At 39.2% G+C, this 17,999-nt stretch overlaps 1 protein-coding gene across 1 annotated transcript; it reads left to right on the forward strand.

Annotated features, from left to right (window-relative positions):
* The first annotated feature begins 2,757 nt into the window (after positions 1-2,757).
* LOC147312585 (uncharacterized) lies at positions 2,758-6,147 on the forward strand. The gene is made up of 4 exons (XM_086264432.1): positions 2,758-2,993; positions 3,343-3,415; positions 4,037-4,246; positions 4,518-6,147. Exons 1-4 carry the CDS (start codon positions 2,758-2,760, stop codon positions 5,148-5,150), a joined length of 1,152 nt encoding a protein of 383 aa, XP_086120558.1. The 3' UTR covers positions 5,151-6,147.
* Positions 6,148-17,999: the final 11,852 nt, after the last annotated feature.

Genomic DNA, 17,999 nt, shown 5'->3' on the forward strand with positions numbered 1-17,999 from the left:
TGAATACAAATTTGAAATTTACGAGTTTAACTTTCAGCAGCATGAAGCTGCTGAAAGTTAAACTCAAAAATTTCAAAGGAATTCAGGAGAAACACCCAACAATGAATGCCTATGCCAATCAGAAAACAATCAGGGGCTCTGTTATGGTTTTGGGCTCCATTTCAGTGGTGTTGGGGATCTTGTCAAAAATTGATGGAATTAAAGTACCATCAGGTTTTAATCCACCACGCAATACCCATCTGGAAAGCATCTGATTGGTAACAACTTGCCCTGGCCCTCACTGTAATTGAAGCAGTGTGCGATCATCTTGACAGAGAACATAACAAATGGCAGCTAACATCCAAAGAAGGGCTCTGAGTGTCCTCCAAGAATCCTGGAGAACTACTCCTGAAGACTACTTAAAGAAATGACAAGAAAGCTTGCATAACAGAGTTCAGGTTGTGTTGAAGAATAAAGGTAGTCACACCAAATATTGACTTTCAAGGTCATTAAAATGTTACAAACTCTGTTTCTGTATGCTCTGTATGCTTGATATCCATTTATCCATTTTCCAATAAATTACAACACTTATTTCAGGTTTTTGTGCAAAATATAAAGAAATGGTGCTGCTTGAGACTTTTGCACATCACCTCCACACAAAGCTAATTCATCCTCAGTCAGCCCCCCTGGGGGCACCCTCGATGGTTAGGGTTTAAAGTCTTTGTTGTAAGTCGTTTCCCACCTCTTTTTTCCTCCCTCTCATTTCGTGCCATTTCTCCAATAAACACAAAAAAGGAGGAAAATAGAAAAATGCTTAAAAACTAGCCCTCTTTTGAAGGTTCGGCCAAAGTGACTATCGGCCAAAATGAATTACAAAGACAGATGTTCGTCAGCACATCTGTCCTTTGGCTCAGGGTTGCAAGTGGATGACTTCAAACATATCTGTGTCACATCTTTTGATATAAGGATTAGCGTTAAAACTAATTGCAGGCAACAGTGTTTATGATCATTTAACATATCGTCTGAGTGATTGCTGAAATCTGTTTCTCATTCGAAAAACTGAGGGTGGGATGAAAGGAAGCAAAGTAAACATGAGGACTGACACCATTAGTCACTTCTCCCCCGAGTCCTCTCACATTTATTTAATTCTAAACTTATGCCGCTTGTTGAAAACCCCCCCCACACATTTTGCGTTTTAATGTGACACTGTATCGTCTGCTAAATGTGTTTTTATTAAGCCATTCACAATTACCATCCATCCTGAGACGTGAATGAAACTTGTTGACTCAATTAAAAACGACTCGCAAATTGTCAAATATTATTGCCGCAGCCATCTTTTGCTTGCAGTTCTTGTCAGAGGGTTATGTAAAGTAACTGATAATTGCTAATTATGCATACAGCGCTAATTGTCATCAATATAAGGTCACCTCCCTCTCAATTATTCAGTGTCTGTTAATCAAAGGCTCATCTTACAATTCTTCAGAAAACAACCGTTCAGGGGATTAATGATGCAATGTTTTTTTCCTCATTAAATGATTTTTTCCCCCCCTTTTACCTAATATTTTTTCTTTGGGCTAAGATGAATAACAGACTCGCTTTATGTCTAACAAGGGGTGGAAAATACACTCTCTGGACACATTATTATTAGTTAAACCTGTTCAGCTACTTGTTAGCGGAATATCCAATAAGCTGTTTACATGGCAAGAACCTAATGTATTTAGGCTCGTAGACTAGGTCACGATGACCTTCTAAAGTTCAAACTGAGCACCAGAGAGAGCGAGAAAAGCGACTAAAGTGAGTTTGAATGTGGCATGGCTGTTGGTATCAGAGTATTTCAGAAACTGCTAATCTACTGGGATTTTCATGCACAAACATTTTTAGTGTTTACAGTGAAATAAAGAAAATTATTGAGTTTTTTTGTGTAAAAATGCCTTGCTCGTCAAGCTGCTTTGAACTGATAGATTTAAACTCCAATAACCAATGTATGCAGAACAGTATCTCTGAATGCACAACAAAATACTGTGCAATAGATATTTTGGCTGCTACACTGGTTATTCTTACATGTTGTATTTATAGATGCATGTATATATGTTATATTTATGCTTATATATTGATATTCATTTTTCCCCTTTATTTTTTATTTTAATTTTTTATTACTAGGCAAATTTTTGTCTGTGTTTTGCTACTGGAACCTGAATTTCCTGGACCTACCCGATGGATTACAATTTTTCTCCATTGGTTAGGCTCATTTCTTGAAACAGAAATTACATTCTCAAAATAACATGGGCAAACCTCCAAACCTCTTGGCAAATGTTCACAACAGAATGGCATTTCTCATTAATTTTATCAAATGGTAAATGCCTTAGTACATGTCTCAATTGTCTCAGTGCATCTTTGCAAATGATTAAGTACAAGTAGCCTACAGTTATGCAGTTAGCCCACATTTAGCACATTTTCCAAATGAATAGATCTTGTAGATCTAAACTGATTAGTTGATTCTCAGTCGAATGATCATTCCCTCCAAAACATGTCAGCATGATTTCATTGTATAAGTACTCGCATGCACAACTGTCTGTTCAATTGTCAAAATTGGTCAAGAACATAATACCATGAATACCATATATGAATTTCTTTGAATATTTGATAAATTGATGACAGTCATTGACAGTCAGGTGAAACTAGACTAAGAGGGAGTGTCACACACAGGTGTGTTCCATGATTGTGTGCTGCCAAACACAGATATATAGAGCTTGATCAGGACCAGTCCGATCTCTGAACATGGATAGACAAGGCCAAGCAAACGGACAAGGGGAAGTTCTTCCTCGAGGAGGAGGAGGAGGAGGAGGAGAAGGAGAAGAAGAAGAAGAAGAAGAAGAAGAAGAAATTCAGGCCACAATTATAGACCATGTCATAAACCATTGCCTCACAATGGCAGAGGCAGGTCGTCGAGTGCAGCCTAATATGCCTCACTCTTCAGTCTCCTCCATCATCCAAACCTTTCGCAGGGAAAACAGGTATGGACTCCATGTAATCTATGATGGAATTATATGTTGTATAGGACAGGGCACTGTGCGTGAGGCAAAAAATGTATAACTTACTGTAGAGATTTTGTGTGCATCTGCCTACAGTTGTAGGTCTATACTAGCAGGTGGAGAGGACTAGTGGAATGTTTTGATACTAAATATGACAAGAAATGTATTGAACATATTACTGTAAACTATGGAATTACATAATTAGAAAATTAAGTTTAGAGTAGTATTCCAGTCACTGTGCAATGTTGCATTAGGATTGTGGTGAAGTTACTGTGAGTAAAACAATAATACAATTACACTGGTAACTTACTGTATTCTGTTCTTTTTGTAGGATTGGACGACAACCTCATGTGGGTGGCAGAGGAAAACTGCTCAATGAACAACAGGAAAGAGAGATTTGTAACATGGTGATGGCATACCTGCTTGATACCATAGAGGACAGGGCTGTGGCTCCCCACACTCTCTAGCAGATCATTACATGGAGAAACCTTTGGAATGCAAGCATGCTGATCCACACAGGTATGCACACAGGTGTACACATGGGTATTCACAGATGCGGACTACAGCTTTCTTGGCTGCTGCCTCAAAGCACACTGTGCGCTGTCTATCTTGCGTGCTGCACAATATCGTTTATTATTTAGTAACTATTGATATCTATGACTAGCTAGTTTATTGTGATGGTGCTTTTTTTTTTTATTATTATGTTGCTCTTTGTTGTTTGCTGTCTCCCCTGTTTTTTTTGTTTTTCTTTCTCTCCATACAGGTGACCCAGGAGTTTTTTTTTTTTTTTCTCTCTCTCTTCCCCCCCTTCTCACCGTCTCTTCTCCCCTTTGGTTTTCTTTCTTCCTCTCCCCCTCTTTCTTTCATTCTTTCCCCCTGTCCTATTAAAAAAAAAAAAAAAAAAAAAAAAAAAAAAGGATGACAAAGGATGAACTGAAGCTCCGCCATCACGTGATGTCACATGCTGCTGTTTCTGATGTCACTTCCAAAAAGAAAAAAACAAACAAACAAACAAAAAAAAAAACATGGTGATGGCAAATAATGCCATCACATTGAGACAGATCCGTGATGCCATCCTTCAGGACAATCATATATTCCAGAATATAAACACAATAAGCATCTCCACAATAGACCGGGTTTTGAAGAAGCATCAGATGACAATGAAACAAATCTACAGGGTACCGTTTGAGAGGAACTCTGACAGAGTGAAGGAGCTGCGCTACCAGTATGTAAATGTAAGTCAGTTACTGGTTGTCTCTTATTATAACCTTACCTGTAATCACAATAAGCAGTAGTTCTCTTATTTGGTTTCAATACCTCCATTATTCCCACTCCCCTTTCTATCAAATACCCCTGCAGTACTTCCTCATAGGCCTATCACTAGTTTAGAACCACTGGAGTAGTGGCCTGTAGTATATTGAACCTGTGGGGGAGAACAGGTAATTGTCTAACTGTAGTATATGACTCTTCTGTATGACTGATTTCATGTTCTTTACTCTATTTTAGAGAATAATGGTATTGGAAGGACATGAGACCCCTCACATCCTGGTGTTCGTGGATGAAGCTGGCTTCAACCTGGCCAAGGGCCGAAGACGTGGCCATAATATTATTGGCCACCGGGCCACAGTGGATGTCCCAGGTCAGCGAGGGGGCAATATAACTATGTGTGCTGCCATTTCTGAAAATGGTGTGGCCACTCACATCCCCAGTCTTGACCCATACAACACACACAAGCTCCTCATCTTCTTGGATCGCCTTTATACCGATTTTATCCCTGAAAATGAGAGAGGTCTCATAGGGCCTCACCTACCTATTTATGTAATTGTGTGGGACAATGTCAATTTCCACCATAGCCCACTCATTAGGGGCTGGTTTGCAACGCATCCAAGGATGGTCATGGGGTTCCTGCCACCTTACTCTCCTTTCCTCAATCCGATAGAGGAGTTTTTCTCTGCTTGGAGGTGGAGAGTGTATGAGCATCATGCTCAGGATCAGCCGTCCCTGCTCCATGCTATGGACGCAGCGTGTGACGACATTACAGGAGATCAATGCAGGGGATGGTTGCGGCATGCACGCCGTTTCTTCCCTCGTTGCATTGCAAGAGAACTTGGCATGAGAACTTTCTTTCCGTGTGAATAAAAAAATGGTTATAATTTCCTTGGTAGTGTGAGTGCAATCTGTGATATCAAACCTTGGAGGCTACTCTTTTCTGTTGTATATTGTTGGTCCTCTGCCATAGTGACAAAACATCTAAATATTTTGTATGACAGTACTCACACAATGCCAAAGGGACGATGCATTTTGGGGGCACTGACTATTCAGATTAAAAAGAAATGTAGTTTTGACACATGAGTGAACTGTTTTAGGAGAGATATGAGCTTTTGCAGGTGGACCATGTTGTTGTGATCAACCATCTTGGTTTATTTTGACAAAAGCACCAAGAATGATGAGAATGTCCGATCTGTGCCGAGAAATGAGCCAAAGCTATTGAGAAGGATCTTTGCCATTTTGGAGACACTGACTGTTTAAATGCGAAAGGGATTTAGATTGACGCCTGAGTGAACAGTTTTGGAAGAGATATGAGCTTTTGCAGGTGAGCTATAGTGTTGTGCTAAACTGTAAGAGTGTTTTGCCAAATGATCTTAGAGTTTTGAGAATGTAATTTCTGTTTCAAGAAATGAGCCAAACCAATGGAGAAAAACTGTAGTAAAGTTGAAAATGATGCTGTTATACTAACAAAAGATGAGATGAAATAAAAGGCTTGTAGACAGTGGGCAAACTGGCCCTCACAGTGTCTGAATTGGGAAAAGGAATTTAATTTCTGGGAAAAATCATTTCCTTTTGGTTTGTATTATGCACATAACAGCAGCTTTTTTAAAATTTCTAGAATCATCTGACACGAACATGTAATTTACACAAAGGATGGATGGGCGGCTCGCTTTGTTGCACCTGTAAGAATCGGTGATGTCACAGTTTGCTGGCAAACCTTGGAGTACTCATACCTGCGTTGTGCTTTCAGACGCCGCAGCTTAGCATGAAACTGTAAAAATAAACAAATCAAAAGGCAAAAAACCCTTATGAAGACAAAACAAATGACATTTATTTGAATGTAGTCATACAGTCTGGTTTAGTCAACACTAGCTAATAATTTTCTAGTCAATTCAAGCCCCCAAACATTGTAAATCCTTCTTTTTTTTACTTTTGCACATGTGGACTTCTCTTTGAAAAAATGTCAGTGCATTTCTTTCTGCCACATTCATACTGAAGTGATTATGAGCATCAACTGTGACACGAAATTGCAGCACACAAGGGATATAAGCTCGTTACATAACTTTGAAAGTAAATAGTGCCACAGATGGTTTTTGTTTTAAAATGAAAATTAGATTTTCATAATGTCTTTATTACGAACACCAATAAAATTTAACATCTTAAATCATGTTGTTAACAAGAAATTAAACTGTAATTGGTAACATATCTCTTGGATCCTAGCTCTTTAGATCTCATAACTGCGAAATGGATTCATACAATTTCTAACATATTCAAGTTTTAATGATTGCTTTAAAGAAAAGCAATAATTACATTGCTAATACACCTCCATTCACATGTAAATATGTTATATAACACATTCTCCTGTAGCTAATGACCGAATACGCTGATAAACCTGTAATAACAATACAATGATGTGCATCCTTTAAATCCCCAGTGTGGAGCAGATGAAAAGCAATATGTTGGATGACAAGTTAAAATGTCAGAAGGCCACATTGTTTTCACTGTGAACAAATATTGAATTTCAGTGTGCACACGGATATTGCACAATGTTTTGTGTTGTTGAAAAAGCAAGAAAAAAAGTCTTCTTTCAACATAGTATATGATGTATACTATATATCATGATCCAGCAGGCCTGCCAGATGCTGCAAACCAAATCATAGTATTTCAGTCAGAATCATTTTAGTCAAGGAAAATTATTTCCATCTGCAGTCATTTATATTTGGCTGTATGGCCCTGCCCTTCTCCCTGCTCTTCAGTGTGTATACATAGAAAGGATAAGGCAGGGAGAGCAGCAACCTAAACTCCATAGGGCACAGAACAGTGCTGGCTTCAGTGACAGCTGATTAAGTCAGGCATAGCTTGAAGAGGATGAGCAGGGGTGGAGGTGGGTTGCAAAGCAGTTTGTAGAGGAAGCAGCTTGCAGCTTGGATTGGCAGGCTAAAGCAGCTTTAATAGGATATTAGATTTGCCAACTGCATGCTTAGAAGGGCATCAGCTGAGCCATCAGCTGATGTGGGCCGGAAAGAAAATCAGCTGATGCACTGGGAATGTGGGCTGAGTTTTACTTTATGGCCTGCCTAGACTAGCACTTTGAAGCAGTCACGACTGTCTGACTGTCAAAGGAAATCCTTTCTATCTGCAGCATTTTATATAAGAAGAAAAAAAAAAAAGAAAAAAAAAAGCTAATAGGATAAACACTGCAAAAGCACTCAAAAAGTGTTTTGGGGAGACAATAAGGTGACGAAACAGATGCAAAAGTGACAAGATAACAGTAAACAGTTAATAGCAAACATTAATATTATATTAACAGCATTACATGCAAGTCATGCGATTAAAACTGTCTCCGTGCAAATCTTCACAAGTTTTGGTTTCTGTAGGATCTGTAGCTGCTTCGTCATGTTAGCATCTGCCCGAAAACACTACTGCTATGGTTTTTGAGATTTTTTTTGTAATTTGTTTGTGTTTTATTCAGCTTCTGTCATATTTTGTGTGATTTTGCAGTTGTTGTTTTGTTTTGTTTTTAAATTTGCTGGTGTATTCTTAACTAAGAGTGCATTTGACCTCTAAAAGGTAACCTTAATTATGGCTGTGACCATTTTGTGAGAAGAACAAGTCATCAAATTTGGATGAGAGGATGGTGTACTAAATTTTCATCAGCCATTATTATTAGCAAGGCGTATCCCTAAACTGTTTGGGTAAATCACTCAGACACAGACCTGATAATTACTGTTAACTAATGTAGAAATAAAATACTCACCAAAATTAAAGCGCAGCCTTTTTACATATCAACCACAGAGCCGAACTTACTATTTGTCAGATCGCTGCTTTAAAATGCTCAAAAAGCACCAACACCTCAAAGGTGTCTGTGAGGTCTAGTTCAGGGACTCAAATTTGCTCACTTTGGTCTAGCACAACATTAAAATTACAGTGTGCAGTGTATAAAATCTCATAAATCTCTATAGATGTCAATATAGGGAGTGCAGAATTATTAGGCAAGTTGTATTTTTGAGGAATAGTTTTATTATTGAACAACAACCATGTTCTCAATGAACCCAAAAAACTCATTAATATCAAAGCTGAATGTTTTTGGAAGTAGTTTTTAGTTTGGTTTTAGTTTTAGCTATTTTAGGGGGATATCTGTGTGTGCAGGTGACTATTACTGTGCATAATTATTAGGCAACTTAACAAAAAACAAATATATACCCATTTCAATTATTTATTTTTACCAGTGAAACCAATATAACATCTCCACATTCACAAATATACATTTCTGACATTCAAAAACAAAACAAAAACAAATCAGCGACCAATATAGCCACCTTTCTTTGCAAGGACACTCAAAAGCCTGCCATCCATGGATTCTGTCAGTGTTTTGATCTGTTCACCATCAACATTGCGTGCAGCAGCAACCACAGCCTCCCAGACACTGTTCAGAGAGGTGTACTGTTTTCCCTCCTTGTAAATCTCACATTTGATGATGGACCACAGGTTCTCAATGGGGTTCAGATCAGGTGAACAAGGTGGCCATGTCATTAGTTTTTCTTCTTTTATACCCTTTCTTGCCAGCCACGCTGTGGAGTACTTGGACGCGTGTGATGGAGCATTGTCCTGCATGAAAATCATGTTTTTCTTGAAGGATGCAGACTTCTTCCTGTACCACTGCTTGAAGAAGGTGTCTTCCAGAAACTGGCAGTAGGACTGGGAGTTGAGCTTGACTCCATCCTCAACCCGAAAAGGCCCCACAAGCTCATCTTTAATGATACCAGCCCAAACCAGTACTCCACCTCCACCTTGCTGGCGTCTGAGTCGGACTGGAGCTCTCTGCCCTTTACCAATCCAGCCACGGGCCCATCCATCTGGCCCATCAAGACTCACTCTCATTTCATCAGTCCATAAAACCTTAGAAAAACCAGTCTTGAGATATTTCTTGGCCCAGTCTCGACGTTTCAGCTTGTGTGTCTTATTCAGTGGTGGTCGTCTTTCAGCCTTTCTTACCTTGGCCATGTCTCTGAGTATTGCACACCTTGTGCTTTTGGGCACTCCAGTGATGTTGCAGCTCTGAAATATGGCCAAACTGGTGGCAAGTGGCATCTTGGCAGCTGCACGCTTGACTTTTCTCAGTTCATGGGCAGTTATTTTGCGCCTTGGTTTTTCCACACGCTTCTTGCGACCCTGTTGACTATTTTGAATGAAACGCTTGATTGTTCGATGATCACGCTTCAGAAGCTTTGCAATTTTGAGACTGCTGCATCCCTCTGCAAGATATCTCACTATTTTTGACTTTTCTGAGCCTGTCAAGTCCTTCTTTTGACCCATTTTGCCAAAGGAAAGGACGTTGCCTAATAATTATGCACACCTGATATAGGGTGTTGATGTCATTAGACCACACCCCTTCTCATTACAGAGATGCACATCATCTAACATGCTTAATTGGTAGTAGGCTTTTGAGCCTATACAGCTTGGAGTAAGACAACATGCATGAAGAGGATGATGTGGACAAAATACTCATTTGCCTAATAATTCTGCACTCCCTGTACATTACAATCAACTGAATACTTTTCTCTTACCGCTCCCATTTCAAGTGTATAATCTAAGCTATGATGGCCACCATAGGGCAAGGAAACCTTACTGTTGTTCATTTGTAGTGAGTGTAGGTTGTTAGTCCAATGTTTATCTGAGCAATTAGCATGTGTCTAGAGCTGGGCGATATGAGATTTTTTCATATCACGATATGTTTTTTTCATTTCAGGCGATAACGATATCTATCACGATATAAGCCAAATAACTATATTTGTAAGATTTAAATGTGCCGTTGCTCACAAGTAAAATGTGAAATAATCAGCAGCTTGTTTTTATTTAAATATTTATTTCCCATAATAAGTTCAACAGGGTAGATGTACTTAAGGAACATGAGACTTTTTCAGATAAATAAAGGCAAATATTGCAAACTACACAAAAGGCAGCCGCTAAAGCGTTTAAGTTTCAAAATAGAACAAACGAAACAGACTAAATTGTCAATTCCACTTAGAAACAAAATATTAATTCTAAAAATAAATCTTAGTTTGTTTTACAGAAGAACAGACAAAACTAACTAACTTTTGTCAATATCAAATAAACTGAGAACTAAAAGGAAATTCTCAATCTCTCCTTGTTGTATAGCTGAGCTTTTCAAACAGTTTTAACAGTTACTTTAGTCTGACAAAAGCCGAATGACGAATTAGCGCTTCCAGTCAGAGACTGAGGCTACGTCTACACGTACACGGGTATTTTTGAAAACGGAGATTTTCCGTTTTCGTTTTAAAAAATAATCCCGTCCACACATAAAGGCAGAAATGAAGGAAAACGCTGCTATGAACATGCCAAAGCAGCAGGTGGAGCTAGATTCCTAACCGTGCAGAAATGTTGGCCAATCAGAAGTCTAGAAGCCTCGGTGGGAAAAAGTAAACAAAGCTGGGGCATAGAAGCAGAACAGAGTCGTATGTGTGGACGGACAGTAACTGTGTATATGTAAGCATTTAAACACTGCAGAGAGTACAATTAACAGTAACAGTATTGTAGAAATTCATTTCACCGAAACAATAACGTGGCGCACAGTGTGACGCATGCACCAGTTTATTGTATTTCCAGACTTGCTTTCGGCACAATTTACAGTGCACGCTACTCTGTTTTTTGTCAGACTTGAAATAGCCGAAATACCTTCACACTACGGAACTTCTATGGCTCTTCCGTTCGACAATCTCTCCGGCATTGGAACCATCATCTGTTTTCTCTTCGGTCACGCTCGGTTGATTTTTCTAGTCGGCACACTCATTTCCTCCATTACGCGCTGGCTCCATTACCCGCTGGCTGCTTCCCAAACAAACACACGTGCGGCTTGGCACTTGTGCTGTACGTAACAAGTCACGCGACGTGACGCTGCGGCTGTGATTGGTTCGGCTCTGCGCTACTTAATTTGGATTGGCTGACCTTTTTTTTTTTGTAGATCTTATCCACTGTATTCAAGATTGTGGGGCAAAACATGACAGCTTCCACAAATCTGCTCTTTTGTATGTTAAATGGATTATTTCTAAGTTTATCAGAGTTCATCAATTTATTGGAAGAAGTGATTACACACTAATCAGCTTTAAACTTTCAACTAAAAATAACTATATGATAATAATAATTATTATAATAACCTGTTCACCTGTTGTCACAATGACAGAAATTAGCTATAGAAACTAATACTTTTTACCAGGCTGTGAACCTGTTTTATTTCTGGTGTAAAATCCCAAGAGTTTCTGGTGGGTTAAGAGTTCAATAGTTAAACAAGGATTTGGGTGTAAGCTTTAAAACACTATTACCAACCATAAACCCACTTTAGTATCATGTTCAGTAAATCCAGATGTTAATTTTAAAGTGAGCTAGTAGTATTAAGAACATATTCTGCTGGCTAATGTGAGCAAAAATAATAATTAAGTGTGCATTCAAATTAGTAACAACTAAGGCCATCGGCTGTTTTGCTTGCCAACTTTTTTCTTCATGAGTACAATATGTCACAGCTGCGCTTGAACTGCTCTGTGAGCTTCACAATGACAAAAGTAGTTTTTCTATATTAAATAAATCAGCCTGTGACTACAACCTGGCCACATCTTTCCTTCCACCATAAATCATTCGCCAGTTTAAGTTTCAGTATTCATGTGTGGAATCTCTTTTAATTAAAAGCACCATTGCAATATTTTCTAAGCCAAAATCACAGTTTAGCCCACAAAAAACAATTGCCATCTTGATTAAAGTCTTTAAGAAGGTGATCATGAAAAAGATGGCTGAGTGCGGAAGAGAGTAGACGTGTATTCGTGAGCTCTCGGCGGTAGGCCCAGGAATCTATCTTTATCCTGACTTGCCCTCATATAATTCTGGACCATAGCAAGAGGCAAGGTTACTAAGGAAACTTCTGTATGGCAAGTTATAATTTGCGACACTCAAAACGAAAGAAAACGGCTAAAACTTCAGGACACCTGCACATATTAGCAACAAGAAATATGGCGGATGGGAAGGAGGATTTGCCAATTAGCAAATTACTCAATGCTATCAAGGAAACTAAAGAGGACCTCACGAACCAAAAACAAAACAAACAAAAAAACCCCCAAAAAAACGGCTGACATACAAACAACCCTGACGAAAATTGAATCCTCTCACAATGCGCTTTCAGAGCAGGTTGAGGAGATGGAGGCGTGAGTGAGCGCAAACAAAGACGACATTAAAGATGCACACAACCGTGTCGATAAAATGGAGAAATTGACAACGCAACTCAAAAGACAAAATTGACAACTTGGAGAACCGCAGTAGAAGGTCCAACCTTAGGATACTGAACATCCCTGAGCAAGCAGAAGGCTGCGACGCTGTTGGATTTTTGGAGAAATTTATACCACAAATCCTGGGGAATGATAACTTCACCTCACACATTACCCTTGAAAGAGTACACCGCGTTGGGAAGAAGTCTGACAGACCACGGCCCCTCATTGCTAAGTTTCTGAACTTCAGAGACAAAGAGAAAGTCCTCTGACTGGCTAGAAGTAGGGGAGAGATGACGTATGAGAATAAGAAAATATCTTTTTTCCCGGATTACAGCGCAGACCTGCAATGCAGAAGAGACGAGTTCCGTGACGTGGAACAGAGGCTGCGAGAGAAGGATAGTGTAAAAGGGAAATATGGAACCTTTGAAGAAATTTGGGGCCCCTTCCTGGCAGTACTACCGTCTTTGGACCTAATAGATCATAGAGATGACGCAAATCCCCCTGGGTCTGCCTTGATTTGATCCCCGGTTAGGATGTACCCAGCGCAACTTCGCATCAGGCACCAGGGATCTATCAAAATTTTCCCCACTCCTGCCAAAGCGCAACGTTACCTGAAAGATCTTCCGAGTGATTAGACTAAAGTGATCTAATGTGATTTCAACAAAGCAATTCGCTCTTATACTCTCAGATGAGAAGGCCTCCACTGTTAACTTTGGGGGTGGGGGCAAAATGAAGGAAGAAAAGACTATAACATCAAGCATTGACATAGAAACTCTCCATCCTCTACTTTTCAGACGAATTGGAGATACGACGTATGGTAATCCGGTATTTGATAACTAATAGAAATAATTGCTCGTTAGTCAGTTAAAATAATGTGTACGAATTCATAAAAGTACAGATTTTGTGTGCATTTATGATCATGATATCAACCCCCTACTGGATGAGTGTGATTACATTTTGATCAACCATTTATTTGTCCCTTATACAGTTATGTTCTATATCTGACTGTAAAATTCAGTACTTTGCTGTAAATATTTCACCAAGAGAAATGCATCTTTGCACCAAACCATGGAAGTCAATAAAAGGAATAGCATCTTCTATATATGCTATTATGAATGAAAAGTTACCTGACCATAACAAAGCGTGTATAAAAAGAAAATGGGAGACAGACCTGGGCCATGTCTATGAAGAGGTAGAATGGCACCATTTACTGGAACAGGCACAGACCATGTTAATTTCTACAAAACACAGGCAAATGCAATTTAATATATTTCATAGGATATATTACACCCCTTATAGGTTACATACATTCTTATTGTATTCTAATTTTTGCCTCATAACTTTTGCACTGTCCACTTCCTGCTGTGACAAAACAAATTTCCCACGTGTGGGACTAATAAAGGTTATCTTATCTTATCTTATAAAATTGATAATAATTATTCCCCCAAATGTTTGAGATGTAAGGTGACAGATTATGATCTCCTGCACATGCTGTGTCATTGCCCAGTGATAGAAGAGTTCTGGAGACGGGCCATTGAAATAATCTCAAGGGTAATGGGGATCCAAATTGAACTGGACCCAAAACTATAATTCTAGGTGACACAGGTTCTATTAATGTGAATTACCATAAGAGATATTTTATTTTACTTGCGAGTACTGCAGTGAAAAAATGTATTCTGCTATATTCGAAATCTGAAAATTCTCCAACATTGAGACACTGGATTAATGAGCTAGCGTCCTACTGCACACCTGAGAAGATATCGCATAGTGTAAAAGGGAAATATGGAACCTTTGAAGAAATTTGGGGCCCCTTCCTGGCAGTACTACCGTCTTTGGACCTAATAGATCATAGAGATGACGCAAATCCCCCTGGGTCTGCCTTGATTTGATCCCCGGTTAGGCCCTCCTGACTCGATTTCCTGAATGCTGCAGTTTTATCGTGGGGGATGTTGATTCCTGTGCATGAGAGTTTCTATAGAAACTGTCTGGATACACGAATGTGATGAGGTTGAGAGCCATACAGGGGTAAAGGGGTGGGGGGGATGGTGGGAGGGGGTTTACATGATGTGTTTTGTGTTTTGCTCACTTTTTTTGAGTTCTTTGTTTCTTTTGTTTGTTTGTTTTTAAAAAAAATTCTGTAATTATCAATGTTGTTATGTTATTATTATTATTATTATTATTGTCATCATTATTATTATTATGCTTGTATTTTCTGTGTTTGGTTTTCAGATGTCTGAGGTTATCCTTGAAAGGCATAGATACAAGAGTGTGTACCTGGGAGTGCTTCTGTGGTCACAATGGCCTGCCATGTTGTGGTTATTTGTTGATACTTGCTCTGTCCCATAGTTGTGAGTTTTCTGGGGTTTTTTTTTTGTTGTTGTTGTTGCTTTGTTTGTTTGTGTTTGTTTTCTAATTTAAAAATGAAAATAAAGCTTGGGAAAAAAAGAAAAAGAAGGCGATCATGGTAATGAGTGCATGCTATGACCAATAATGAAAAGCTGCTGTTTTTCAGTCAATTAGGAGCATTTTTTCCAGGAATTCATTCATGCTCTCAGAACAGTTAAGCCAGCCATTAAAATGCATTGAAACCATTCTTCCCCAAACAGCCTTGTTTTGTACTAATGTTCATTTCTTTTGAAATATTTATAATAAATACTGTCTGAACTTGCAGAGTGCTTGCTATTCCATTTTTTTTAAAATTTAATGTAGTTTTATTGTGTTTTGACATTTGTGCCAAAAAAAAGACTGTTTTGTATTACAGCCTTTAACATGGTTTTAGGAATAATATTTCTTAAGTACAGTGTTTTAAATTTAGTAATGAAGCATATTTAATACAGCGGCAAACCAGAGGAAATGAGCAAACAACATCTATTTCCACAAGGAAGGAACTGTTTTAAAATGTAAATATCATAAAAATGCAATGACTCGAGAATCACTTAAATGCTATAATTATTTGAAACTAGTACACAGAAAGCATGACTGTTATCCTTCTTGAAACATACTTCATGGGCCTATTTTCTTTGGATACTGGCTGAATTTTAAATAATTTTCAGTCCAGTCATTGTACCTGATCATTTTCAGAGGAATGTCTTTTGTCTGTTTGTTTAAGTCACTTAACACTGACCTATAAATAATTCAAGCATACAAAAATTTGTTATCCAGATACATTTGTTTACCTGCTTGAACTTACACAGCTTTGATCCTTCATTATCATATTCGAGTTGGCATTGAAGGGGGGATTAGGCTTGGGGCCAGTGGTGGATATAGATAATACCACCTGCATCTAATTGCTAGGTTTTCCACTTAAAGACATCATTAAAAAAAGACATTCCTCAAAGGTGAATCACAGGCCTAAACTTGCTTCACTTAATGAAACACTGAAGATTATCTTAAATAGCAACATATTTAAGAAAACCAACTAAAACTAACTTTTTTTTTTGACAATTTCCTGGCAGGTTGCTCTTTAAAATGTTTTTCGAGGTAATATTTTGATCTGTCATTCTACAGTCTATTTACCCATGTCATTTTGAGCTTCTTCTTAGAACTAGTGTGTCCCCTTCAATTAGCAATAGACGTCATCACTGGCTAAGGTGAGGGTAAGAAGCAGAAAAAGAGATTAAAAAGCATGGCACAGCAAATTTTCAGATCTCAGTACATAACACTTAGATTCTTGCCATGTTACATGCTTTTTCACTTTGGTTCCTGCTCTTCTGATTATTCCCTTTTAGTCAGTCTGAAGCTGACGACTTGGGACCAGAATTAAATAGTCTTTTGCAAGTCTTTGCCTCAAATTTATCATTACATTTCTTGCTTCAATTTTTCCTGCAATGTCTAGTTTTTAATTTTGAGGTTTGTCTTTTGCTTGGACTTCTATAACTCTGAATTCTCCACTCCACCTTTAATTGTTTATTTTAACATAAACTATTGACATGCTCCAGGGCCTGATCAACCCTGGCAGGGCCTCCTTGGATGAGGGTGTCTAGCGATAATGGCCGAAACACCCGATGAATCCAAGGTCCACTACTGACGATGTGTCCCAAATTTTAACAATTTAGATCAGATCTCTAATCCCTAAACCTAACTGCGGAAAATGGCAGGTTAGTTTGGGTAAAAGAACTAAAGTTGTGCCACACAACGATGTGGTAAAGTTTCTGGGCTGCTTTTCCTCATAACAACCATCCCTCAAGATTTTCTCCATTAAAAGCAATGCATTGTCTGGGATTGTAACATCTAGTCCTTTACTGACTCATAATGAACCAGCAGAACTAGACATTTGACCTCTGCTTCTTGCTGTTTGAACTTTCCACTTGTCTCACTGTCATCCACATACATATGCTGTTTTACTTCTACTAAGTTTCTTTCCACTTCTCTAAAGAGCACATCTCCACTTCTCCAGGCTCTCTTCCAAATGCTCGTAAACATCATAGTCCATGGAGACTCCTGTCTGACCTTATCTGTCAGCCTGTCCATCACCACTGCAAACAAGAATGGGCTCAAAGCCAGTGTATACCGATATAATCCCAACTTCCACCTCCCTGAACCCATCCATCCCTCCTACTGCACACCTCACCATTGTCTCACTGTGCTCATACATGTCCTTTACCACCCTCACATACTTCTCTGCCACGCCTAACTTCCTCACGCAGTACCACAGTGTTAATCTTTGCTAACACTGCATCTGTAGTGTTCTTTCTCAGCATGAAATCATATTGCTGATTCTCTTCTTGAACTAGCTTCAACGAGTCATGTGGCTGTAGAGCAGATGGTAGAGCAGGTCCATCAGTTACTCCATCAGTGCTCCTGTCTCTCATTTTCTCCATTTGACTACCTGACAGGCAGATCGCAGTTTGTGAGACTGCAGAGCTGTGTGTCAGAGTCTGAAGAGCAACATAGGAGCACCCCAGTGAACTGTTCTGTCCCCTTTCCTCTTCATCATCTATACAGCCTACTTCAAGTACATCACAGAAATGTGCCTCCTCCAGAAATTCTCTGATGACACGGCCATTATTGGAAGCGTGGAGATGGGAAGGGAAGAGGAGTACAGAGGAATGATTGATGGTTCATGAGGTTGTGTGAGGAGAACCACTTGCAGCTGAATGTGGCCAAAACAAAGGAGCTGGTGGTGGACTTTGGCAGAAACAGATCCCGACCCTCCCCTTGTCTGCATTCGTGGGACTGATGTCAAAATAGTCACATCCTACAAGTATCTGGGAGTTCAACTGGATCACAAGCTGGTGTGGTCTGCCAACACGGATGCTGCCTACAAAAAGGGTTCGAGCCGGCTTTACTTTCTATGAAGGTTCAGATCCTTCAAATTATGCAGCAGGCTGCTCTACATGTTTTATCAGTCTGTTGTTGCGAGCACCATCTTCTTTGCTGTGGCGTGCTGGGGTGCAGGCATCAAAGCAAAGGACGCAAACAGACTGAACAAACTCATCAGGAAGGC

This window comes from Aulonocara sp. 'chitande type north' Nkhata Bay, linkage group LG15 (genome assembly GCF_057382095.1).
Source record: "Aulonocara sp. 'chitande type north' Nkhata Bay isolate Kocher_YH1m ecotype deep benthic linkage group LG15, A_spYH_male_GT1.1, whole genome shotgun sequence".
NCBI classification, from domain to species: Eukaryota; Metazoa; Chordata; class Actinopteri; order Cichliformes; family Cichlidae; genus Aulonocara; species Aulonocara sp. 'chitande type north' Nkhata Bay.